Source organism: Delphinapterus leucas, chromosome 20 (assembly GCF_059928025.1).
Source record: "Delphinapterus leucas isolate spDelLeu-1000000601 "Yukka" chromosome 20, BTC_Dleu_Yukka2, whole genome shotgun sequence".
NCBI classification, from domain to species: Eukaryota; Metazoa; Chordata; class Mammalia; order Artiodactyla; family Monodontidae; genus Delphinapterus; species Delphinapterus leucas.
In genome coordinates, this window is record NC_143148.1 from 46177223 (window position 1) to 46203801 (window position 26579).

General features: G+C 45.8%; 2 protein-coding genes and 1 long non-coding RNA gene across 4 annotated transcripts in view; 2 read left to right on the forward strand and 1 right to left on the reverse strand.

Moving 5' to 3' along the window:
* Window positions 1-1110: 1110 nt before the first annotated feature.
* Window positions 1111-19879, forward strand: LOC149744691 (uncharacterized). Its single transcript, XR_016391019.1, has 3 exons — window positions 1111-1213; window positions 6785-17930; window positions 18092-19879. It is a non-coding gene; the product is annotated as an uncharacterized LOC149744691 (long non-coding RNA).
* On the reverse strand, window positions 7748-20834 carry DHODH (dihydroorotate dehydrogenase (quinone)). Of its 2 annotated transcripts, none has more exons than XM_022583303.3 (9): window positions 20740-20834; window positions 18111-18323; window positions 16005-16204; window positions 13560-13642; window positions 10596-10783; window positions 9875-9988; window positions 8823-8858; window positions 8370-8529; window positions 7748-7877 (listed from the first exon to the last, which is right to left on the reverse strand). In XM_022583303.3, the coding sequence occupies exons 1-8, from the start codon at window positions 20758-20760 to the stop codon at window positions 8371-8373; spliced, it is 1014 nt and encodes a 337-aa protein (XP_022439011.1). In that variant the 5' UTR covers window positions 20761-20834; the 3' UTR covers window positions 7748-7877; window position 8370. The 2 variants fall into 2 exon arrangements, with proteins under 2 accessions (XP_022439011.1, XP_022439009.1); XM_022583301.2 differs by having other exon boundaries at window positions 8705-8858.
* A 2433-nt stretch (window positions 20835-23267) lies between these two features.
* Window positions 23268-26579, forward strand: part of PKD1L3 (polycystin 1 like 3, transient receptor potential channel interacting) — a 54776-nt gene continuing 51464 nt past the window's right edge. The window contains 3 exon segments of the mRNA XM_089902482.1: window positions 23268-23397; window positions 23399-23603; window positions 24686-24710. Of these exon segments, the coding sequence (XP_089758608.1) occupies window positions 23327-23397; window positions 23399-23603; window positions 24686-24710 (301 nt within the window). The 5' untranslated portion in view covers window positions 23268-23326.

Sequence of the window (26579 nt, forward strand, 5' to 3'; positions counted from 1 at the left end):
TTTTTCAATAAACACGTACTACAGTACTGCACGATCTGCGGTTGGTCAAATCCGGGGACCATAAAGTTATACACAGATTTTTGACTGCACAGAGGTCACTGCCCCAACCCCTGCGTTGTTCAAGGGTCAACGGAATTTGTGTCTTCGGAGATTTGGAAAGATGGTGGAAAACTCAGCTATCTTCATCCCCAACACATGACACGGCCGCCAGCAGGAAGTAGGATCTCAATAAGTGATTCTTGGAAGAATGAGTGAGTGAAAGAACAGATGAATAAGGGTCAGCTGTATTCACACACACATATGTGTATACATACATGTGTGTATGTGTGCATATAAATATATATTTGTATGGTTGTGTGTTTGTTTTTTAATGGTCATGTTAGAGTCTCAACTGTAGTTGAAATTCTCATCTAACCAGAGTGAATTTTTTAGGATCCAGGACATGGATTCCACACTTTTTGCTCCGTTGAGGTAGGAAGGTGTCACTAGATCCAGTAACCTTACAAATTCCACATCCAATAAAATGGACGAGGCTCAGCAGGCTAGCCAACTTCTCGCATAACCGAGGGCTGAAATGGCAGCACCTCAGTTATAGCTTGCGCTCGTCTGGGCAGGAAAGGGGTTGTGCTGCCCCAGGAGGCTTCTGACCCTCCAGGCACAGCTTTGTTCCTGGGTCCAACCAAGTCGACCCTAGTGACTAAAGGGGTGGCAGGTGGTGCGGGCAGGTTGCCTTCACGTGCTGTAACTCTTTCTGTTTCCTGTGGGACACTTGCCAAATGTGGCTTTCAACACCCAGGAAACCTCTCCCTGGCTGGCAAGAATGCGGGGAGTTTTCGTGGTAATTGCATTTCCTCCCCAAAAGGCCCTGCCCTTCGGAGCCTGGCCCCTGTGTTGCTGCCCAGGTATTTCACAAACACCCCCTGCCTGCCGGTGCTGGGTCATTCCCACCCTGCCCCTGCACACACACCTCTCGGCCCTGCCCACCGGTGTCCTCTTAGCTGTGACAGCCACACTAACTTCATTTCCCACATTTACAACAACAAGTTTCTTAGAAAAAATTTCCCTGACTGCCAAGATTCCACAGGTAACATGATAGTCTGATTCCACAGGTAACATTCTCACACTGTGCTAGCACCAGAGATCGGCACCTGGAGGAAAGAGAAATCTTGACATGGGTCTTAGCCAAGTAGAAAGCAGATAACATATCTTCCAGGTAAGTACAAGATTACAGTATGTCTCACTCTGGCTTCTTTATTAGCTGGGATTAAATTTGGCTAAATATGAGGGAAAACCCCAATTGACAGTGACTTAAGCACACAAGGTTTTATTTTCTCAAATAAAAGAGGTAGGGAAATAAGCAGACAGAGCTGGCATGAAGCCCTTTCCAGCTTATGCCTCTGGGATGACCTTGATCCTCAGGTCTAAAAAGGCTGCCAAAGCTCCAGACATCATGATCCGGGCAGCGGCAGACTTCCCAGAAGTTGCACACAGTACTTTCATACGTATCTCACTGAGTAGAATTTGGTCATATATCCACATGCAGCTACAGCAGAGATCAAAGGCTAAAGGAAATATAGCCTTTATTCTGGGAATCCAGAATGTAGAACCGTTTATAAGACAACTCGCCTGATGTCTTCAGAGGTGACGGCTTTAGATTTAAAAAGACTAAAGAAACATACAGGTGAGCCTTGATTGACTCTAGAAATTATTTTTAGGGCAATGGGGAAACTTGGAATATGGACTAAATGTTAGATGATATTAGGAAATCATGGCTGTTTTCTTAGGTAAGATCATAGAGTTATGTTTTCATAGGAACATATCCTTATTTTTAGCAAATGCAGGCTATGAAGTACTTAGGAGTGAAGTGTCCAGACATCTACCATTTCCTTCAAAATGGTTCATCAAAATACTGTATATAAATAGATTAAAAAGATTGGTAAGAAAAGCATGGAAAAGATAGAAGAATTAATGAGTCTAGGTGGAGGGGGTATAGATGTTTGTTACACTATTTCAACTTTTCTTATGTCTAAATGTCTTATAATAAAAATTGGGGGAGAGTAATTCTCTATTTGGTTTGGCTGTTCCACGGTCTTTTTCACATAAGGTTGACTACCTCCTGATGAACAGGAATGCTGTTCCTGTCGGCACTCTGGAGCCAGCCAGTTCAGAGGGTCTGCGGGTAGTGGGTTGAATCCTGAGTCTTAGCCAGGGTGGATCTCAGAGTTTGTGGGTGTGGAGAGAGAAGATGGCATCTTGGCCCTCAACTTCTCCAAGGGTATCCCCTATCACCGAGATTGCAGCACAGCAGCAAGGATCCACAAGTCCCATCACCTATTTGAGATAACAAATAGATAGAAAATGAATCCAAGACATCTTGTATAGCAGAGGGCTCAGTGGTATATCAGGATACTACTGGGTAGAGTAGAGCAAGTGCTAGACTTGAAATTAGGAGACTCTGTCCTCCCTCTGCCATTTCTGCCCATATCATCTTGGGGCAGGCACTTAACTTCAGTTTCCTCATCTGTAAAATGCAGATCATAATCTCTACCTCACACAAAGCTGTCTGAAGATCAAAGAAGACACTGTGTGTGATTTGCTGTAAATTTACCAATGTACAAGATAATTAGGAAGATGACCTTGCTTGTCTGAGAACTATTTCATCCTATTAGGCTGCCATGCAGTTACCACAGACACCAGGACCAAATGAACTTTTCAAAATTCTGCTCATGGTGGTTTAGAAATATCTCCACAAATTCTTTAGACATACCTCCCTTCAAAAATGGAAACTAATTTCCCTCCTCTTGTACTGATATGTGTGCTGGACTTAGTGTCTTGCTTCTAACATAGAGTTGCCAGGTAAATTACGTTATGCCCAATTAAATTTGGATTTCAGAAAAACAACAATTTTTTTTTTTTTTTTTTTTTTTGCGGTACGCGGGCCTCTCACTGCCGTGGCCTCTCCCGTTGCGGAGCACAGGCTCTGGATGCACAGGCTCAGCGGCCATGGCTCACGGGCCCAGCCGCTCCGCGGCATGTGGGATCTTCCCGAACCGGGGCACGAACCCGTGTCCCCTGCATCGGCAGGTGGACTCTCAACCACTGCGCCACCAGGGAAGCCCAACAAGTAAATTTTTGCATAAGCATGTCCCAACTATTGCATGGGATGTACTTATACTTAAAAGCATATCCATTGTTTATCTGGAATTCAAATTTAACTGGGTATCCCGTTGTTTTTGTTTGTTTTACTAAAACTGGCAACTCTATTCTAATGAAGAGAATGAAAGTGACATAAGTAATGGTGTATGACCACCAAGACGAGGTCATAAAAGGCATCGGAGCTTCCACCTTGCTGTAGGTCACTGGCTCTGGGAGAAGCTGGGTGCCCTGGCATGAGGACACTCAGGCAGCCCTTCCTGCCAACGGCCAGCACCAGCTCCCAGGCCATCTTAGAAGTGGATGCCCCAGCCCCAGTGAAGCCTTAGATGACTGCAGCCCTGGCCAACCTCCTGGGAGACCCTGAGCCAGAACCACCAACTAATTTGCTCCTGAATTCCTGACCTGACACTGTGTGGAACAGTAAATGATTGTTGTTTCAAGCTGCTATGTTTTGGATCCTCAGGCTCAGCCCTGGCTGGCACTGTGGTCCCTACAGAATGTCCCCCACTTCTACGGGACTCTGAGCTTCGATCACTAGATCCCATTTGACCACCTTATTTCAGACCAATCAAGTGCCCAGGGCAAGTATCTAAGAAAGCTTTTTTATAAAAAGTAATTGCACACAGGAAGTCTATATGTTAAAAGAAGATGAACTTTTGAGGGAGAAGAGAAGGGAAAAGGGACTAATAATACTTGTCAGAGGTCCTGTAAGGACCTTTACCTTCATCAGAAGGAGATACTCAGGCCCTGGGGCCCAGTTCCGCTGATTCCCAGCTGCCTGGTTTGGGGAGGTTATTTAATCTCTCAAAGCCCTCATTTTATCTGTGAATACAAGTACAGTAATACCTATTTGCAGGACTTTTTTGATGATTAGAAACATTGAAAATATTGTTTATTAAGAGATTAGGATGTGCTGAGCCATATTGCCCTTAGTATTTAATCCTCAGAACAGCCCTTTGAGATGGGTCTGTCCTTCTCCCCATTTTACACATTAGGAGACTGAGGCCCACAAAAGTTACATGATGCCCACAGCAGGAGGAAAGACAAGCAGGGTCACCTGAAACAACTGAGAATGGGTGAACCCAGGGAAAGCTACACCCCTTCTGTTGCCCTTCCCTGCAGGTTTTTTTTTTTTTTTACATTTATTTATTTATTTAGCTGCGTCGGGTCTTAGTTGCGACACGCGGGATCTAGTTACCTGACCAGGGATCGAACCCGGGCCCCCTGCAGTGGGAGTGCGGAGTCTTAGCCACTGGACCACCAGGGAAGTCCCCCTGTGTCTTATTTGAAGTCTCTTCTCTCTCTCTCCCAGATACACACACACACACACACACACACACACACACACACACACACACAAATGGATGTGGCAATCACACTGGCTGCTGCCCGAAGTGGCTTGCTAAACCCACAATTCCTTTTTTCTTTTTCCACCAAGGAAGAGACATAATGGAAACTATCTCCAGTGAGAAGGTGGAGAAGGAACAAGTTTTTTCCAGGGCAGTTCTTGAAAATTCCCACGTGGAGCAGCCTAAGAGGAAAGGGGCCTCTCTTACAAAGTTGTAGAGAAAGTATAAACTGAACAACCCCCTCTAATGGCAATCTGGCGGTAACTATCAACATTTTAAGTGCACATGACCTTTGCCTGAGCGATACCATTTCTGGGAATCTATTCCACAGAAATTTTACTGGAAGAGCACAAAGATACATAAACCAAGAGACTCGCTGATGTACTGTTTGTGATGTGAAAAACAAGCAGCCTACACGTCTAGCCATAAGCAAATACTGATATATCTGAGCTGCGGAAAACCAAAGGTCTGTTAGAAAGAGCAAGGTAGATTGAAGGGACGGACATTGAAAGACTCCATGTTTATATGGGGGAAAAAAGCAAGTTGTGAAATAAGATTTAACTTACTACTTATTTAACTAATGTGAAATTGGCAGGGGATGCACACAACACAAAATGCAAGAGTCAATAATGTAAATCATATTAGCAATTCTGCACACTAATCCACCCAACAGTCCTGGGCCTCACGGGGCATTGGCAACCTGGGCCTCCTCCCATGTGTCTCCCAGCATCGAGCTTCTCTGGGCTGAGTGTAGTTTCCAGCGTTAAGAAAAACAGGTACTCCTTACACCACAGGGCCCCTGAACGCAAGCCAACTACTTACGCGGGTGCTCAAGAGAAACAGCAGCCCGCTAAAGCTGTGCTAAAAGACAGATTGTCAGTCTCCAACAGAGAATCTTCCAAAGGGCAACTCTTCCCCTTTCCTTCCCCCTTTCCCTGAACAGTTCAGTCATAAAGCCATTAGCTGGCACAGAGCAAGGTAGGTGCCTGCAGTGGCAGCAAAAGAGGAGCAAGGGGCTCAAAGTAGAAAATCAATCAATACCCACACAGGACAAAGAGGGCGCCCACAAATTGTGTGTATGCGTAAGCATTTGGTGCGGGGCGTCAGAGTCCTAGCTTACAAGGAAAGTGGCCATGCAGGGAGACAGGCCAGCAAAGAAGTCAGAGCCTAAATGAGGTGAGGGGGATGTCTGCCCCCGGGAGCAGCCTGGAGCAGGTATCGGAGCTGTACAAAGTGAGGACAGTGCCCAAGGGGTAAGGGATGGTGAAAGATGTCAGGACCCAAGCAAGGAAAAAGGATGCCAGCACATGGCAGGGGGTGGAAACCAGAGATTACTTACATATGAGAGGACTGATCAAATAAGAAAATAGAGTAAGTATAGAGGTAGTCAGGGTTTCCACAGTCAGAGAAGAGAGTTACAAATATGGGAAGGGAAGAAACTAGAATTAAACTTATGGTTTGGTATTGGAATTGAAGGTATCAGTCTGAACTCATGGTTTTCAATATAGAGAGATATAGAAATATAGATGTATGTGTACATGTATACTCCCTAGCTCTATCCCTGGTTAGGGCACTAAGATCCTGCAAGCCACGCGGTGTGGCCAAAAAAAAAAAAAAAATAGTTCTTTGTACTATTCTTGAAACACTTTTATATGTGTGTGTGATAGATTTTTTTAAAAAGACAGAATAGCTATGGGTATGTGCTTGCATATAACAAAGAAAACTGACTGGAAAAATCTAGATGGATACAAAAGTTAACTGTGACTACCTCTGATATGTGGGATTGTTTGAGGAGGGAAGGAGGTAGACAACATTTATTTGGGGGCTATACTGTTTAATTCATGAATAGGTATTATTTTCATACTAAGATTCTTTTTTTTTAAGAGATCATTACCTCTATTTTTTATTATTTATTTATTTATTTATTTTTGGTTGCACTAGGTCTTAGTTGCTGCACGTGGACTCCTTAGTTGCGGCTCCAGGGCTCTGTAGTTGTGGCTCACCAGCTCCTTAGTTGTGGCATGTGGGCTCCTTAGTTGCGGCACGTGGGCTCCTTAGTTGTGGCATGCAAACTCTTAGTTGCAGCATGCAAACTCTTAGTTGCAGCATGCATGTGGAATCTAGTTCCCTGACCAGGGATCGAACCTGGGCCCCCTGCATTGGGAGCACAGAGTCTTATCCACTGCACCACGAAGGAAGTCCCTAAGATTCTTTTATAAGAGACAGGAAAAAGATCTTTGTAAAAGACAGCAGGAGACTGACTGTTGGCTTCTTGGCAGAGGCAGTGGGCAGAGGCTGAGGGCTGAGGCCGAGATTCAACGATGAGACAAGGACATATTACCTCTACAGCAGCCACAGGCCTCTCTAGAGCTACCAAGAAATTTTAAAATCAAACCTGCACTGAGGTGAAGGGAATAAAGGTAATTTCCTGTTGGCTGCGAAGGCGTACTGACATCTACAGCACTTCCCAGCCGAGGTTTTTCAACCTCCAATCACCATTTGCTTTTCAGTTTTGAAAAGGTTAGCGTTTCTGTTTCTTTAGTTAATGACTAGACCTCTTGAGCCTCTTGTCTAGTGTCTTCAAGCACCTCGAGAACCTGCCTGCCCAATGGCCCACAAGTCACAGATTTTTAAATAAGGGGGATAACAAGCCCATTTTCTGAACTATGTCTCTCCAAAATTGCCATGTTAAAATCCAGACTGGCAGTATCTCAAAATGTGACCTTGTTTGGAGACAGGGCCTTTACAGAAGTAATCAAGTTAAAATGACCAGCATGACCAGTGTCCCTCTGCGCACAGAGGGAAGACCAGGTGCAGACATGGAGAGGACGGCCATCCACAGCCCTATTCTTGCAACTTTTATCTAAGTTTGAAATATTTTCAAAATACAGTTAAAATTTTAAATAAAAATAAAGATAGAATGAAAGAGAGTCAAGCTCCTGGGAAGCCCACTACAGATCCCGGGGGAGCAGAGGCCTGGAAGAACCTACAGGATCTGGGCAAGAGGGCTGGGATTTAAATCCAGTTTTTAAATGACTTTATTTTACCGTGATTTTCCCTCCAAATGTCTAATGTCCTTGTAATATTAAAGGATCCTGGGATTTGAATCTAGAAAGAATCATGGATGCAGTTCCTGTCCAACAAGTGGTTGAACAAAGCCTTGCATTGCTTCTGGTGACCCTCATGCTTGGCTTTTACAGTCCAGCCGGTGGAGGGGCCCCTGTGGTTTGGGGATGTGGTCTCCTCTCTCCATCAGCCACAAAGGCTCGCTTGATTTAGCGGGACGGTTCCAGATCAGGCTTCCTACCGACCCATCCTCACCTCCGATGATCTGCTCCAATGGCATCTGTGACTCTGGTAAAACCCTGCTCCCTGGAGAAAGAAAACAAAGCAATTTCAGCAAATGGTAAAGGAAAGGCCTGGCTCTTACTGGAAGCCCACACTCAACCAGGCTCTATCTCGTCCATAACTGCACCTGCCTCGCTCTCCCAAACGCATGCTCATGCCCTGTACAGTGTCTAAACCCTGGAATCTACCCAGGTCTTCAGGCCAGGGAAGGAATCAATTTTAAGTACCGACAGCTCCTGACATCAAGCCAGTGTTACTGAATTAACAGGAATGCCACCAGAACTCCTCGGGCCTATAAACACCATTGCCTTGGAAGTTAATCTTGAATTCCTTGGCACTGTTTGACCTTTGTCAAAAGCGCAACAGGGTAAGTTTCCCCTGCGTTTGGGGTGTGCCCCTCACATGCATCTTCAATAAAGAATAAAGGCTGATGAACAGCATCCCCTTGATTTGAGTCAGTCTGAGTTGATACCACATTAACTTTGCCTGGTTCAAGCCACAGGTGGCCCCACTCACTTCAAAAGGGCCTCCAGCTCCCGCTTGACTCTGCCCACCAGGGGTGGCCCCCGGTAGGTGAGGGCTGTGTACAGCTGCACCAGGGAGGCCCCCGCCCGGATCTTCTCCAGCGCGTCCTGCCCGCTGCTGACACCGCCAACCCCAATGATGGGAACTCTGCCTGCAGAGAAGCACACAGCACACTGTGAGGAAGGCTGGGTGACAGGAGAGCCAGAAGCTGTTTGGCTGCAGCCCCGGCCCCCTGCTGAGTGCGGCAGTTCAGGAACCCCGATACCATCACAGACCCGGCGACTGAGCCACACGTAGATCTGAAGACAGGGACACCAAATTCTTGCCTTGGGTGAGTGCATACATCTCCCTGATGGTTTGCGTTGATAAATCTCGGAGGGGCTTCCCGCTCAGCCCTCCCATTTCAGAGCGCAGGGCCCCCTGGAGGCTGGCAGGGCGACTCACTGTGGTATTCGTGACAATCAGTCCATCGATGCCCAACTGCAGTGTGAGACAGAGAAAGAGTCCCTAAGTCAGGGCACGATGGACTTGGAGAAGCTTCCCCGGGGGTCTGAGAGAGCAGCCGGGCTGGGCGCCTACACCTAAGGCCACAGAAGCAAGAGCTAGACCAGGCCTCACTCACTATGCTTTCTGGGCAAGTGTCAGAGTGAGCCTCAACATGATAGTAGCAGCCATCATGTACCAGCCACCCGTACGGTTCCCCCAGGACACGGTTTAATCCTTAGAACAACTCAATCTAGAGTGTCCTGTCCAAAGCCTCCAGGTAGTAAGTGGTGGAATCAGGATTTCAACCCCGGACTGCCGGGCTCAGTCTGTGTTTGCGCTACTCCCCTATGACACAGAGACCCAGGGTTAGACTGGAGAAAGACAGAACACTGCAGTCTGACCAAGACTGAAGGATGCACAGCCTTAAAGCCCTTGCTGAAGGAAGATGAGGGAAGAGGAGGGAAGAGGCAGGAGAAAAGGACCCATTCAAACATTTATTGAAACGTTTACTTTCTATTCCAGGCATTGCCTCATTTTATTGCACTTCACTTTATTGTGCTTCACAGGTACTGGTTTTTTTTACAAGTTTCTGGCAACCCTGCACTGTCAGATGATGGTGAGCATATTTTCAGCAATAAAGTTTTTTTTTTAATCTGGATTATTACACCTCAAATGTTTTAATAAAACAGAAAATAAGAATAAAGTATTTTTTAATTAAGGTATGTACATTTTTTTTAGATGTAATGCTATTGTGCACTGAACAGACTACAGTAGTGTAAACATAACTTATGTGCACTGGGAAACCAAAAAGTTCATGTGACTTGCTTTATTGCAGTGGTCTGGAACTGAACCCACAATATCTCCAAGGTCTGCCTGTATACGATAAATTACATCCTGACAGCCCTCCATATAACAGAAAGGAAACCACAAAGACTGCCGTCTGGGCTAACCCAGCTGGCCAGGTGGCCTCTACAGGCAATGAAGGGCGTCCCCCAGGCACCGACCCTCACCTCTCTCACCACACTGGCAATATCCTCCTTGTCCTGGGCCGTGAGGTCAGGAGCGATCTTCACCAGCACGGCTGGCTTGTGCACTACCTTCAGGGCATCCCTCTCCTGCAGCACCTAGAGCAACATGGGGCCAGAGATGAGGACCCCCAAGACTGCAGTTGACAGTATAACCGTGACCTGCAGCCGCAGACCAGTGTGTTTTCACACTAGCTGTCAGAATAAAGCACCAGCAATTTCTCCTTTTCAGGAAACACTGCTCTCAATTATGCAAAAGACCCCACCAAGTCAGAGCTGATTCCACTCTCTTGAACCAAGGGATGCCCAAGAGTGAGTCCCTAATGTCATTGGCATTGGCTAATATATCAAGGTTTATTTAGACTTTTGTTCCTAAAAGAGACAGCAAATACTGTCACAAGCACGGTTTAATGAAAAGTCATTCTATTCATTCATTCAATGTGCTAGACGCTAGGGACAGGGTGGTAAATGAGAGATGTGGTCCCTGCTCTCACGGACCCTGTGGGTTAACAGCAGGGATAGATTACTGAGCAGCTGACTAATACTGAGCACAATCAGTGTTATATAGGGAATCAGAGGGAAGCAAGGGATCCTAACTGGTCCAGGTCTTAAGGACAACTCCTCGATAGTGGATAGCAACGTTGAAGCTTTGCCCTAGAGGATGAGCAGGTAGGACAGGCTGGTGGAGCGGGATGTAATTGCCCACCTTGGTCAGCAGGCGGCGCAGCTCGGCCTTTCCCTGAAGGCTCCTCAGCCCAGCTGTGTTGGGACTGGACACATTCACTACCAGGTAGTCAGCCAAGGGGCCCAGGACTCGAACCCCCTCTGCGTAGTCCGAGGCAGCGTCCACCGAGGTCTTATTCTTCCCCAGGTTTATTCCCAGTGGCAGCCCATCTGTAAATATCACTGGTCAGGATTTTGTCCCCACTCACCGTTTCCTGTGCAACATTTTGAAGCCATCCTTGACCGAAGAGCCCACAAACAGCCTCACAGGCTTTCCAACTCCAAATGTGACCTTTCCCGCGCCAGCTGACAAACGCTGACCTATGCACGGCGCTGTTGCCTGCGGGCCAAGAACCGAGCCCTCCACCTTCCTGCGCAGCTGGGTTTGGGCAGCTCCTAGGATGTTATACCGCATTGTGCCCTTTTTCTTTTTTAAAATTTAATGGAAAATGGAGAAATTAGGAGCGCAAATACTAGTGTTTAAAAAGGTAGGGCTCGTAAATGAAATACGACTGAGAAGAGACAGAAGTCAGTAGCATGCCACGGGGCAGCTGTTTACCCTCAAGGGCTGCTTGTTAGACTTGGGTCACGTGACTGGGTGTGCAGTCGTGAAGAAAAAGCAAAATTAAAGGATATGTATAAAATACTGGAAAGTATTTTCGAATCTCATGCCTAAAATGTAGAGGCATAACGGTTTTATAATTTCCATTCTCTGAGAAGGGACTCCCCCTTGTAACTAGGGTGACCACACATCCCAGTGCTCCCAGGACAGCCCTGAATACTCCTGTAGCCTGGGCATAATTATTCATGCCTGCATTCCTTCCACTCTCAAAAGTGTTGTCTCAGTTTGCACAGTAAGTAATATGGTCACCTTACTTTAAAATCCAGGGAATTATCACCTGACTTGTATTTTCGACTTTCAGTGTGTTTCTGAAATGTATTTTTCTATGTGTGAAAGCAAGGGCTTGTCTGTACTTGACTTCTCCTAAGATACTACCTTATCTGCAAAGGCTAAAGTATATCCATGGTACCACCTGCTTTTTCCAGCTAACTGGGACGTCCAGTTAGCTCACAAAATATATGTCAGGTCAGGGAGGATCAAAGAACAACATCCAGTACTGCTAACTACCTTCTCATACCTTAAATGCAGTCACCTGTTTTATCATCAACTTGAAAGTAAATGAGATTCGTGTCACTCACTTCATGGGTGGAAGGGAGGGGAGGGGTTTAGCATCCAGTTAGACAAATTATATAACAAGGTCTCCAAGCCTCCCAAATCAAGTGAAGATGGTTTGGAAACTGTAATTCTTTTCCACACAGGTAAACCGGCTTAATAGAGAATATCACTTTCATGTAGCCAGTGGATCTTTCATTAGTAGTCATTTGCCCCAAATGACAAGATTTTGGAGTTAGACAAAAATTGCTGAATTACTCTATCCGCAAAGGGCACCACAGCTCTTAACAACTCATGTTGCTTGGTATGATGCTAGCAATAAGCTGTCTTCAAGGCTTCTAGCTGCCGGTGAACACTATGTGCAGAGCTCTGCTGTGGGATTTTGTCTCACTGCAACAAATGTTAGCACCACAGTGGGGGGCGAGGAATGGGCAAGGGAGAACAGGGGAGAAAAGTGGTATAAGGGGCACTGTGAACAGTTAAAAGAAGGAAAGGGAGACAAGAAGGCAGGAGAGTATCACAAACCATGAAAGTCCTATCATGACCTTCAAAGCCCACAAGTGGCAAGGTCTATCTACAGTATAGCAGGGTCTGGTTCTGCCAGAGCCAGGGAATTCCAAACAAGGTCATTTCCTACTCCCCAAATCAGAGATTGCTAACTGCCTCGGCCCTTTCAATCTCGCGTTCAGAAATGAATCCAATACCGCAGGTTTTTCTCATCTCACCACCAGGACATCTAATGAGGCTAAACTCCTGGAAGGAGTTCCAGAAAGGCCCACCAAGGAAGATGGCCGCAACCCCATGCAACCCGAGGGCACCTGGGAAGGTACAGTGAGGATGGCATGGTGCCAAGACCACTATGTTCACCCCAAGGGACAGCAAGGCAGAGAGCCCCAGGGAATGAGTATCAGCACCTCCAAGGCAGCCTTCAGAAGTGCATGGTGTGGGCTTCCCTGGTGGCGCAGTGGTTAAGAATCCGCTTGCTAATGCAGGGGACACCGGTTCGAGCCCTGGTCCAGGAAGATCCCACATGCCGCAGAGCAACTAAGCCCCTGCGCCACGACTTCTGAGCCCGCGTGCTGTACCTACTGAAGCCCACGTGCTAGAGCCGGTGCTCCGCAACAAGAGAAGCCACTTTAATGAGAAACCCATGCAATGCAACGAAGAGTAGCCCCTGCTCGCTGCAACTAGGGAAAGCCCTAGTGCAGCAACAAAAACCCAATGCAGACAAAAATAAATTAATGCATTAAAAAAAAATGCATGGTGTTTCCAAATAAGTCATGAAGGATATTTTCCCCAATGCCGGGAGTAGTTATCTCTGAGTAGGGAAGAGTGTGAGTAATTTTAATGTTCTTCTTTATGCTTCCCTGCATTTACTAACACTTCTATAATCAGCATTCATTATTTATAATGGAGAAAAAGGACAACAGAGCAGGATGTACAAAGATGGCACCCAAGCCCTGCTCGCATCAACTGCCTATGTGATCACAGAGCAGCCACTCTGCACTGCTTACTTCCAAGCTGTCCCAGTTTGACACAGGTTACATAACGAGGCAGGAACTAAGTGTATCTTTGCTCAGTTGTGAAATTCAGTTAAGAGCTTGGAGGGTGTGATGGAGCCAGGAAAATTCCTCTAGCAGAGGAGCCCTGAGTTCCATACTGTTTTTTCCTATTGTTCAATCATGTTCATTTCACTAGGAATGTTCCTGACTTTCTCCCACAAGTTTCCTTCCAACAACTGAAGAACAGCCCTCTTAGGCAGGCCCCCTTTACCTTCTGTGAGCCTGGCCTGCGTCTGCTGTCTGGCCCGTAACCTGTGTTCCACCACTGAGAGTCCATGACTGTTGAATCCGTATCTGTAGCACAGAAGAGCGTTAGGGAGGAGATAAGGTTACAGCCCTCAGGCAGAAAGCAAAGACTCTGGAGGGATGGCTCCATGGCCATTTTCAACATATATTTATGATGTAAAAACCAAAGAAAAAAATCAGAGTCAGTTCTTAGACTTCTAAAGTCTAAACACCCCTGGAAGTCCTAGAGAACTTGCCAAAACACCATCAAATACAAAGGGAAAGATTAAAATTTGCCAACAAGCCACTTAGCCAACTAGCACTGTAAACAGCCCAGACCTGTCTGGACCTAGCCCACTCCTGCTTCCCACCCACCGGGGCCCTCACCACTCTGATGACCCATCCTCCCACCTCCTGCCTGTGCCCCACGAACACGCTTCCTGGAACCCATCCTGCCACTCCATTCCCCCATCCTTTCTACCTATTAAATCTCCCTCTTCCTGGCCCAAGTCAAATGCACCCTCTCCTCCTTGCATAAAGCTCCCAGCCACAAATGATCCCTCACCTCCTGGCATTCATGGAGTGCTTTGTACCTATCTTTCTCCTAGCTTGAGATGTACGTATATGCTTCAGTTCCCCTACTGGGTTCCAGTCTTCTCGAGGACAAGGGACACATCTCCTCCCTCACCTGCCACTAGACACTCCGCAAAGGCTGGGCCTCGCCCCTCTTGCTCATCTCTACGTCCCCAGCCCCACTGTGGGTTGTTGGCCTAATGGCCATCCCCACTCCCTTCCTCCTTGCCTGTGGAACCCAGCTCCCCTGACACGGGGTGAAAATGCCAATGACTCCTTTCCCAGCCTCGCTGGCAACTCAAGCATGAACTTGAGACGGGGCTTGGTCACTGAGACACAAGGTGATGCCTACCAGGGAGCTTCTGGGAAAATATCTCCCCCCATATCCATACTTCCTTTCCCTTTCTGCTCTCTGATGTCCTCATGCGAGGACGTATGCTTGCAGCTGGGGTAGGCATCTTACAAACGAGAAGGGAAGGCCCACAGAGGTTGGACCAGAGTACTGACGCCTGGGCTCAACCAGGCGTTGAGGGCAGAACCCTGCCACTCAACCAACCGTAAAACTGCCTACTTCACCTGTTATGAGAAGAAAATAATAACAAACGCCTATTGTTTAAGCCACTTTGTTACTTGCAGCCAAAAACACCTAACAGATACATGTAGTTGTTGACTCATGTTCATTCAGCACCCACCCTGTGCGAGGCAGAGCAGGGAGCCTGGGCACACAAGTGCTTGGAGCTCAGGCCCGGCCCTCTTGTGCCACTTCTCACCCGCGGGACTCTGCCAGGCACTGTCTTCCTGGTACCTGCAGTTATTTGTGGCAGCCGAATCATCAACAAATATCTTTTGCCCGAACACTCTGAAGATATTGATCCCAGCCTACAGGGGAAAGGTCAATAACTCGATGTCTAATGCTGGAAATTTTCCCCGAAACAAGCACGATGAAGCAGGACGTGCAGCCAAATAAACCTTCCACACGTCAGTCTCCCAGGAGGCCCTTCATTATCCCAAAGGTGCCTACCAAACACCCCCAACGAGGCTCTCAAAACTCTGTTACCAAAAAGAAGGAACTTTTTCACTCTCTGGGTTAGCTGTAGTGAAAACTGCCCAGGGCTTACAAAGAGAAGGGCTTTACACAGTATAGAAGGACCTCTCTTCCTAAAAGCAGCCGTCTATGTTGATTATTAAATTTCCCAGTTACTAAAGGCTGGAGCTGTGCTGTCAGGTGCAAGAGCCACCAGCCATGTGTGGCCACTGAGAGCGAAGCCCGGCCAGTCCAAAGCAAGAGTGCCGTAAGGAAAACATGCTGGATTTCGAAGACTTGGTACAAGTGGAAGAAGGTAAACAGCCAGTCATTTTTATATTGCTTAATATTAAAATTATGATAGAGTATATTAAGTATTTCTAATTAAGCAGTATAATAAATAACTGTTACAAATAATAATTAAATAGAATATATTATTAAAGTTAATTGCACCTGTTTCTTTTTGCTATTTTATTGTGGCTACCAGAATATTTTAAATTACATATAGGGCTCATGTGATATTTCTACTGGACAGAGCTGGGCAAGGACACTGGAGTAACAATGTGGAAAAAGCACAAACTCTAAAGTCAGATAAGCCAACATCCATTCCCAAGTTCTCCTGCTTCTGATCTCATGACTGTAGCTAAGTCGTGTAGCTCTCTTAACCTCATCGTGTATACGCGTTAAACTGAAATCATAAAACCTGCTTTTACGCCCGCACAGAGTAGATGCTCAACATGGTTCCAGAACATTCCAAATGACAGAAAAATGTCCACACTGTATGGCAGAAAAAACACCCCGAGTGTCCTGCTGGGGAGAAGGCTGCTCACCTACCTGTTAATGACAGCTTGGTCCTCAGGGAGGCGGAAGACCCTGGGCCTGGGGTTTCCTTCCTGAGGTTTTGGGGTAACACTGCCTATCTCAACAAAACCAAAGCCCATCTTGTAAAGTCCATCCACAGCTTCCCCGTGCTTGTCAAATCCTGCAGCGATTCCTACTGGATTTCGGAATTTATGGCCCAGGACTCTCACTTCCTAGGGAGAAGGAGACAAAGTCACAGGTACACAAGGCCACGTTGGTGTTTCTCAAAGCGTGGTCCACGGCACGCCTACATCAGAATCACCTGCTTGTTAAACAGCAGATCCCAGGGCCCATCCCCGGACTAAGGAATCAGAATCTCTGGGGGAGGGTGGGGAAGAATGGAACTCTGAGGGAACCTGTTTTTAACAGTGCTCTCCAGGTGATTCTGATGCCAGCCAGAGTTTGAGAACCATCGGGCTTTATCATCACTGAGGAGAAAAACAGTGTTTCCACCATGGGTTGAGCAGGAGACAGGTGCTGCCTTTTCCAATTACGGTGAAGAACTGTACCTTCTTATCCACTATTTAGCCCCTAGATGGTGCTATTCTGAAACAGTCAGGCAGCAAAATCCTTTAATCTTAGTAAGTCAGCGCCCGCTGTGTCCCTCCTCAGCCAGGTGATACCAAGGCCCAGCTGTGTCCTCACGACTCCAGTGCTCGACCCAGCAGCACTGATTGCTGGGCCCCAGAACCAGGCTGGGCTGGAAGCAGGTTCTTCCCTGGCAAACATGGGGCGGATTCCTGATTGTTCTCTATGATGAAAGTGACTGGGGCTTAATTACTGTCAAGTCTAGCCTAACTCCTGAGGGACTTATTATTCGCACCCTGATCTAGCCAACAAATCTAGAAGCAAGATAAATACGTTAAAATGTGGGAAAGGAATCGGGATATCGTAAAGTCAGCAGTTGCCAACAGAATCGTCACTGTCAGCTGATATGGCAGGAAAGCCTGTGCCAGGACTAGCAAGGACCTCTAAGGGTGGCACCATCTGGCCTTGGAAGCAGGAGGAAGCAAGGCTGCCCCACGGAGGGGAAGAAGAGATGGCAGTGAGTGTGTGCATGCGGTGCCTCGGGGACTGGGAGGCTGGGAGGGCGGCCACACTGGGGGCCCTGGGGGCCATGCTTCAGGACGGGTCTCTCGGCCCCGGCTGCTCAACAGGCTCCCTGGGCAGCCTTCAGTCCTCAGGCCCAGAGATGACCGTCAAATGGGGCTGGCACCAAACCAGAGCATCTGCGTACAGGTCTCCCCCACTTTTCCGAAGTTCTCTTTATCTCTCTTTGCTTTTACGAAAGACCTACATTTGTACCTGTTTTCTCTAACCAACAGGAATCCAAAGAGGATTTTCACTTTTACAGAAAAGGTGCCACGTGTGCTCAAAACTGCAGGATGGGAAGTGAAAGGGATTCTAAGACAAAAAGGGAAAATGTAGAGAATGCCCCTTTGATTGCTAACAGTGACCCTTCCCCAAAGAGGTCTGAGTGTGTTTTCTTCATGTTCACATCATTCTAATGTTCCCCATTTGGTAAGAAGTCTCCTAAATGGAAACTGTCTGGGCTTGCACGAGGATGTAGATTCTAGGAGGACGTGGATTCTTGCACTTTGTTCGCTGCAGAAACCCCAGCACACAGAAGAGTAAGGGGATACGGTGGGGCCCCTGTGTTGAATGCAGGACGGAATGAGGCTGGGACAGGAGTCGTATGCTTTCCTCAAAGGGCTTGGCTAGACATGCCTACATCACATTAGATGTTAGTGATGCTGGCATGCTTCCCTTTTCAGCAGAGCTGAACACTGAGCTACCCGAGACCTCCGCGAGGCAGGATGGCGGCTAACGGACGGATGCTGAGCCAGACTCCATGGGTTTGATTCCTGGCTCAGCCACTTCCTAGCTGTGTGCATTTGGGTAAGTCACTTAACTACTGTGCACTTCAGCGTTCCTGATCTGTAGATGGGGATGACGGTTTGGGGTGGGAGGCTAATTTGGGACTCTGGTTTTCAAAAGGATCAGCCCCAGCTAAATAAATTAGGGAACTTTGACCTTGACCCTCGTGTCTATCGCACAAGGTGTTACAGGAGTACCTACCAGCATGTCAGAGTCTTGAAACGTGGCACGAGGAAGGAGCCCCAGGGAGGTGACGTGAACAGCCAGCCTGTGGGCTGCCTCGGGGTTCAGCAGCCCCTGCAGAGCCGGCATCAAGTGGTCCGCGTAGAAACGTTCATCCCCCGTGGCCGTCAGGTAGGAGGCGAAGAGAAGTCCTCCGCCCCCCAGGATCACCATGGCATCCTGGGCCCGCTTCTGGAAAAAAGAGCCAATGGGGCCCCCTCAAGGCTAGGCTGTAGCACCTTCTCTGAACCCTTTACACTACTTACACACACACAGAGGACATAACATGCAGTGATGTCCGTGGCCTTCTGCTAACGCTGGTCTCCTTGGGTTCTTGCTCACGTATTGCCTCTACAGTCAGAGGCTGTATCTGCACTTCTGCTGACACGCCCTCCTCTAGCCCTCTAGCCCTGAAGGACTCCAGGCCAGGGATTTCAAGAGGGGCAAGGCTTCCCTGGTGGCGCAGTGGTTAAGAATCCACCTGCCAATACAGGGGACATGGGTTCAATCCCTGGTGCGGGAAGATCCCACATGTCGCGGAGCAACTAAGCCCGTGCGCCATAACTACTGAAGCCCGCACACCTAGAGCCCGTGCCCTGCAAGAAGCCACCGCAATGAGAAGCCCGCGCACTGCAACGAAGAGTAGCCCCCACTTGCCGCAACTAGAGAAAACCCGCGTGCAGCAACGAAGACCCAACGCAGCCAAAAATAAATAAATTAAATATTAAACTTTTTTAAAAAACTTTAAGAGAGGCAGTATTGCCCCCTAGGGGCATGTGGTGGGCACCCGGAGGAGAATGTTAATAGATTTAGTGAGCAGGAAGTCAGTAAAGTCAGAACGGTCCCTATCGTGTGTGACTTTTGAACATCCTACTGACATTCACTAGGTAAAAATATCTGTTCATATTATCTGAGCCTAGAAATGCAAACTCTGTTTCCCCACATAAACACAATCTCCTGTGTGGTTTTCATCTGTATTGACTTTCCAGGAATGCAATTACCTTGTAGATTGAGGGATGACTATACTGTTTTGCACAGAACATTACCAAGAATCACTCACCGTTTCAGAAAATCCATGTGGAATGGTTCAGTGCTTTGCTTAGATGTTTGACAATAAAACATTCCTGTGGCACTAGAATTTCTAAGTAGAGGCTTAAACACCTGACTCACTATCTAGGTGACTCATGCCCTAATATTTATGGGTTGAAATACATATTATTTTATTATAAATTTACTTCTCCTTTATATTCCAGTTAGGACATTATGTTGACTTTTTAAAATTATATATAGAAAGATTACATTATACATAAATTCCACTTCAGGATAATAAAGAGGGCTGCAAAAAAATTTTTTTAAAGGAGCATCAGGTCTTTTTTTAAAATTTTATTAAAGTATCATTGATTTACAATGTGTTAATTTCTGCTGTACAGCAAAATGATTCAGTTATACATGTATATATTCTTTTTCATATTCTTTTCCATTATGGTTTATCACAGGATATTGAATATAGTTCCCTGTGCTATACGGCAGGACCTTGCTGTCTATCCATTCTACATATAATAGTTTGCATCTGCTAGTCCCAAACTCCCAATCTTTCCCTCCCCCACCCCCACCCCCTTGGCAACCACAGGTCTGTTCTCTAGAGAGCATCAGGTCTTCTTGGATCAAGCTCAAACATCGCTCATAATACTTTTCTCTAATTATCACTGCCCAATGCTGAGTCCCTCACTCATTCATTCATTCAATCATTCAGCACATAGTGACTGTGCACTCAAGGATGGGCTACAGACCGAGTCCCTGCCTTTACAAGGAGTACAACCTCAGAAGGAGACAGAAATCAATGATCATGCAAACATATAACTATGACAAAGCTATGAAGAAAAAAGTGAGAGAAGAACCTAACAATCAAAGAGGTAGAGAAAGGCTTCCTTGACCAAGTGCCTTAAAGCTGATATTCAAAGGATAAATAGAAGTTAATTAGGCGGCAGGGCGGGGCGGTGTAAATGCGCTCTCCACTCTTGGCGGCAGAGGAGAATGAGATGCACCCAGGTGATTTGAGTTTCGTTCCCTGAACAAGGAAGTGACCTGATCGGATTTGCCTTTAGGGTCACTCCTAGCCGTCAACATAGATCTAGCATTCATTTTTCTCCCTTCTCCTCCAGGAGACTGTAGGAACGCCCCTTATGTTGATCAACAGATTTCTGAGCGCCGTTACAAAGACCCTGCCCTAAACTTTTATCTAAAAGGGTTGGCACCATGTTTTACTGTAATTTCATTCCAGGTTGGATGCTGCACACACTGCTAGGCGATCCTGTGTTCGCTAAGCGCCCTGTGCCTGGCTCAATAAAGGCCCACGTGCGCTGACACAGATCGGCATCTACTCCGTTTACACGTCCGTTTACACAGTGACCACGTACATGTGTAAATGCACACACATGATCATTTGCAGGTGTCCCCAAAGACACACAAACGTGCCAAAGAGGCCCACCCTCTCGGAGCCGCCTCCCGTCCACACCTTGCCCAGGCTAGCCTTCCCTCCATCCTCCCCCCGCCTGCCTTCCCGCAAGTTCTCTCTTCGCCGCTGCAGGGCCGCACCAGCTGAACTCACTTTGAGCTGTCTCCACGCCATGCTCCTTTCCGCCACTGGGCCCGCCTCTGTCTCGTTTCCATTGGAGAAGATGGCGGTGACTCCTCTAGTCTCCGCCCCTCCAGCTGCCGACTCACCAATCGCTGGGCAAGAGGGTGGGGCGGGGCCCCCTCCGCGGAGGGAAAAGCCCCGCTCAGCTCCGAGAGCCTGGTTGGGTGCTCACGCGCGGGCGCAGTCGCCGTGTGCTCGCCCGCACGCCCGCCCGCCTCCTGGCGTCTTCGCTGCGCTTTGCGGAGGCTCAGCCGAATCTGGTTGGGTCGCTTCGCAGAGCTTTCCTGCATCCTGCAATCTGGAGAGAAGACTAACTGTATGTTGATTCTTCGATTCTAAGCCACACTCACCAGTTTTTTTGTCATTTAAGTTAAACGTGCTATTGATAGTGTTTGTGCTTTAGATAAAGCATGGGTTGAATATATACCGGGCACTAAAAAGGGTCGAAATGATTTACAGCGCTGTGTAAGATACCTGAGTTGACTTTAAAAGAAGATTCCTTGAGCATCAGGTTTCACCTTTTTAAAATGCCTAAAACATATGTATGTATGTTTGTAAGGATATTGGGAAATTAAGACTGTGAACTTCGAAAAGTGAAAGTGTCCTGCACCCAAACTGTTCCATTGCAGCCCAGACTTGGACTCCTCTGCTCAGAAATCTTCCCCCCAAATTGCAAACTCTTATTTTCTTGGCGTTTGAAACAATTCAGTTTTCTAGTTTCAGTTCCCACTACTGTCCCTCTAGCCCCCCCACAAAGAGAGCATTATTTCTTTCTCTGTATAAATGCCTTCCACTGTCTCACCTCCATGCATTTACTCTCGTGGACGCTTCTGCCAAGATGCCTGTTCCGTTTTCCTAGACATGGACACCCTTATATGTTCAAGTGCTGGAAATACATCTTCATCTGAACCTTCACAAATTTAAGCTATACCTCTGTAGTGGAACTTTATTAACTACACTTGTTACGTCTTTTCTCCCCTAATTAGACTGTAAACTGTTTGAAAGTAGGGACCATACTATATTTCATCGTACCAGTTGTTTATTGCATTGGTTTTCAAACTGAGGGATGTGTTCTTGGGGTTTACACTTCAGAGGATTTTTGATTTTGGTGTCCACTTCCACAATGATTTTTTTAAAGTAATGTAAGCATCATTTGGACCATTTGGATAACCAACTGAACCCTGAAAGCTGCTAGGCAATTTCAGTGCCCACATTTATTTGTATTTGTGATCTCATTTTGGTGCCAAGAAAGAGAACTGGCTAAAATATAGATGATGGATGTGCTACAGGTGAAGATCAAATGACATGCTCTATGAACAGAGGTTATTTATTTTATTTATTTATTTTTGGCTACGTTGGGTCTTCGTTGCTGCATGCGGGCTTTCTCTAGTTGCTGTGAGCGGGGGCTACTCTTCGTTGTGGTGCACGGTCTTCTCATTGCGGTGGCTTCTCGTTGCGGAGCACGAACTCTAGGCGCGCAGGTTTCAGTAGTTGTGGCTCGTGAGCTCTAAAGCGCAGGCTGAGTAGTTGTGGTGCACGGGCTTAGTTGCTCCGCGGCATGTGGGATTTTCCCGGACCAAGGCTCGAACCCATTTCCCCTATACTGGCAGGCGGATTCTTAACCACTGCGCCACCAGGGAAGCCCTGGACAAAGGTTTTCAGCAAATTAATTAAAGAAAAGTGGTGAGAGAATTGATTCTTCCCTACAGTACGAAGTAGCGTGAATGACAAAATCAAAAGAACCTGTGCAGTCGTAGGCCAGAGCTGTGTTTATCTGCTAAGTGGCTATTTAGTTCGGCAAAATTTGAATTTCATTGGTTTTCAGTTTTGTTTATATTTAATTTCTATTCATTCTTTCATCAAATATTTATTCTTTGGCTTTTATGATTATGTAAGAGCTTTAGGAGAGAGATTACGCCTAGTTTTGTGTATAAATGTATTTAAGAAACAATACGATAATTTAAATCCATCGTAGGGGGTCTGCAAGAATGGTTTTCTTTAAAAAAAAAATACATTACTAAATTTTTAGCAACACTGACTTAGATATTCATCGTCCTCTATCCCCTTACAGCTTAGACTTAGCAAATAAAGATCTATTATAAAGTTAAAGGTATAGCCGGTTGTGTAGACACAGGTGGTGCTACCCTAGCTGTGAAGGCCCATTGCTTTATTGATCTCTGGCATTTGTTTTCAGCTTATAGGAAGTCCACCTGGGTCCTTAAAACCTTTTGTCTCCTTGACAAATTATTACCAATTTCTAAAAGAATAATACTAATAAGATAAACCCACCAAGAATGTATTTAAAGGACCAGGCAGCTGCTGAGCCCCAACACGTTTTTTAAAATTTATTTTATTTTATTTTTTATTTTTGGCTGCGTTGGGCCTTCGTTGCTGCGCGTGGGCTTTCTCTAGTTGCGGCGAGCAGGGGCTACTCTTCTTTGCGGTGCGCGGGCTTCTCATTGCGGCGGCTTCTCCCGCGGAGCACGGGCTCTAGGCGCGCGGGCTTCAGTAGCTGTGTAAGCCTCTACACTTCTCATGTGCACAGTGCACAGAGAAAATGTTCTTCAAAGGAAGAACCTGGCTTTGGTTATACATCACAACAGGTATCGTTCTAGGAAATGAGCTGGATAGAACATAATTGTTATCCGCTTAACAGGTTTCATTGCAGCTTTCAGGAAGCAGAAGATTACTGTCGTGCTCAGAGAGGACACCCTGCTTTCACTTGGAACCAGGAGGTTCAAGACCTCCTCCGGGACTTTCCGGAAGAAGGAAAGAAGTGGTAGGTTGGGGAAAATTTAACGCTGCTGGGAAAACATCAAGAAAAAACAACCCAGGTAAGGCTCTGAGGTTTAGCGTTTGTGAAGGAAACTTCCTTACTTATACTCTGAGACAAGAGAAGGAAAAAAAATTAAATCTTTCCCCTTTTGTATACAGAAAAAGCAATCACTTCACTTTGTTACCATCATTCCTCTGAAATATCTTCACTTTTGTGCTCCAGCCTTGCTTTGTCTGTGTCAGAAAAATGATGAGATTTTTCTCAGAGCCTCTCTAAAGTTAACTTACCTGCTATTTCACTAAAAGTGTCGTGCGAGATTCTGAAATGGGAATCCTTTTACGGTCACTTTTTTTTCCTGGTAAATATCTCTTTATCATTCTCTGCCCCACATTTCCTAACAGAACCTTGGAGAGAAATTATTTGCCTCTTGTCTTTCTTACACAGATATTTTCAAAATTATGCACCATAATCCTGTGGTCTTAGAGAAAAATCCAAGGCGTTATTATATCATCTTCATTGACGTCTAGGTAAATTAATACTAAGCCTTGTGATAATGCATAATATGAAAAAATAAACTATAATTTGTTGGGGGGGCAATCCTAAATTTCCATCTATTGGAAGCTAGCAGGATTTGGTCTTCATAGTTATATTTTTCTAAATGTTCGACTTTTGAGTATGAGCCTCATCTGGGTCTGGTCTCCCTGCAGCAGATGTCACAGCCCACTGGGCCCCCACGCCCACCTGCATTTACCTGTTCCGAAACCCCAGTCGGATCTCGTCAAAAGTGGACTTTAGTTCATTTGCCAGGCTGTTAAGTGATGAGGCCACGTGCTGCCAAAGACCTAATTGTCACAAACTGATTGTAAACAAGGAGAATGTGTGAGAGCAGTAGGTAAAGAGTCTGAGTGATGGACGGGAGAGGCTGCCTCCTGCAGCCCCTCTGGTAGTTGGGCAGAGCCGTTCCTTGACGTTCCCTTCACTTCCTGACTTGGTGGGCTGTGGGAGAAAGTGGACTGATAAACCCCATTAACCACATGTACCCCTCCAGTCCTTTTAGCATTTCGGCTTTAGGGGGAAGAACAGGAAACAAAGGAGGAACACAGAGTACAGTGGAATATAGGGGAGCTTGTTATCATTTAGTGGTTTGCCTCTTCAGAGGTAGGAGGTGAGAATTAAGCAGGGGGTGTGCGTAGTTGCGGTTTTTCTTCAATTAACGTTCTTCATGCAGTAGTCACAAAGCATTTGTTCATAGCTCAGTGAATTGACAGAATTCTGAGAATTCTCAATGATGTCTCAGACTGTTTAGGTAAAAATTTTGTTGCACTTTTTTTAAAAAAAATCACAAATACATTCTTATTAAAATATACAGCAGCTCTGGATGCTTCATAAAACAGAATACATTGCAATATTTCTCTATTACAAGAAAAAAAATCACCTTCCTCAAATACTGGCTATTGAAAGGACGCAGTATTTCGAAGTAATATATTTCTAGCTTCAGACCTCTCCTTCGTCACCCTTTCAAGCTCTTTGTGATATCTTTGTCCCTTTTGCCATGATAACATGCATGCTATTTTAAAAAATTAATTTGTATCAGAGTATAGTGGCTTTACAAAGTTGTGTTAGTTTCTGCTGTAAGCATGCTATTGTTAACGAGGCCAAAGCTGTGAGCATAATCTCTGCACAAGTCAAGTGCCCAAGTGTTTCGTTCTTACAAACTGCATCCCTAGAACTGGCAGCCATCTTACAACTGTGCGCTTTTCTCATCATCACAGGAGTTTATTTCGCCAGACCCATCTCCAGGATTGGAAAAACAACCCCTAATGTAGTCTAAATGGTGTTGATTATCCATCCATTTTTCACTCTCCAAGAATTGAGCTTTTAGACTTTCTCAGTTACTCTTGGTTTTGGAGTGAAGATGCATTTCCCGGTATTTTTCACGTACTGGCAAGAGATTTCTGCTGTAGAACATAGAAAGTTTGTGCAGAAGAGAATCTTGGACAAAAAGAATTCTGTTCAATTTACCCAAGCCAGTTCTGTAAATTCTGAGTCTATGTGTCGATAATGAGAGGAAGTAGGTCACTGCGGTGAAGAGCTGGAGCTGTGGAGTCGGGCTTCCTGGGTTCCCATCTTGTTTCTGCGACCCTGGGCAAGCAGCTTAACCTCCATGCAGCCCAGTGTCCTTCCAAGGATGGTTATGAGGATTAAGTAAGACAATACAAATAAGGTATTAGAACAATTCGCGGCATACTATAGCAATTATTACTGTTAACGTTATTGTGCAGTTTCAATTTTTTGTTCAAAGTTTACCTTCTGCTTCTAGATAGCTTCACATTCATGTCAAAGGTGAAAACACTTTTGGAGATCCAATATTGGTATTAAGCATTATTATCAGAGTGTTTATACATCTTATTATGAATTTAAGAAATGCCTCTTCCAAAATAAGATGCTGGTAGGAGAAGTATTTGTAAATGTTCAAATACTTAACGTTCAAAAAAGAAGTCTGATGCTTCATATTGTACAATATTACTTCAGATACTTACTGACTTTTTCAACATTTGAATAGTTGAACTCATTTTTCATTTACTTTAAAAATAAAAACACTTAAAGCTCACATGTAAGAGCATTAAGAAATTGGAACAGTAAACAAGTTGGAATAAAAAGTAACAGTTTGTGTTAAAAGTGGTGTTGTAATAGGGTTAATATTCCTCTTGTAAGTGCCAAGACAGCCGTACTGGTTGTGAAAACTTTGAAATACTTCCATGCCATTGGTAAAGTAAAGTAATATTATAAACTCATTACTTCAAACTAACGATCATAGGATGATATGACAGCCATTGATAAATGGAGATCTATCCTAGGGACATCTGAAAAATATTTTTAGACCTATCTGCCATTCTGGCTAAGGTCACAGTGTTGCACATCCTTTGAAACACTCTGTGCTTTAGGAGAAGCATCAGCATATCATTAGCTTAAATTACATACTTGCTACTACTTCTGAATCATGTAGCTTTGACTCTGGTTTTGTTGTTAGTGT

Excerpts from the sequence above, each read along its gene's own strand:
- DHODH (XM_022583301.2), bottom strand. The coding sequence starts at position 20,760 with ATGGCGTGGAGACAGCTCAAA. Across the intron at positions 18,324-20,739 it reads TGGCGTGGAGACAGCTCAAA|AAGCGGGCCCAGGATGCCAT; the intron begins GTGAGTTCAGCT and ends TCTTTTTTCCAG. Across the intron at positions 10,784-13,559 it reads GCAGGCCAGGCTCACAGAAG|ATGGGCTGCCACTGGGAATA; the intron begins GTAAAGGGGGCC and ends TGATATTTACAG.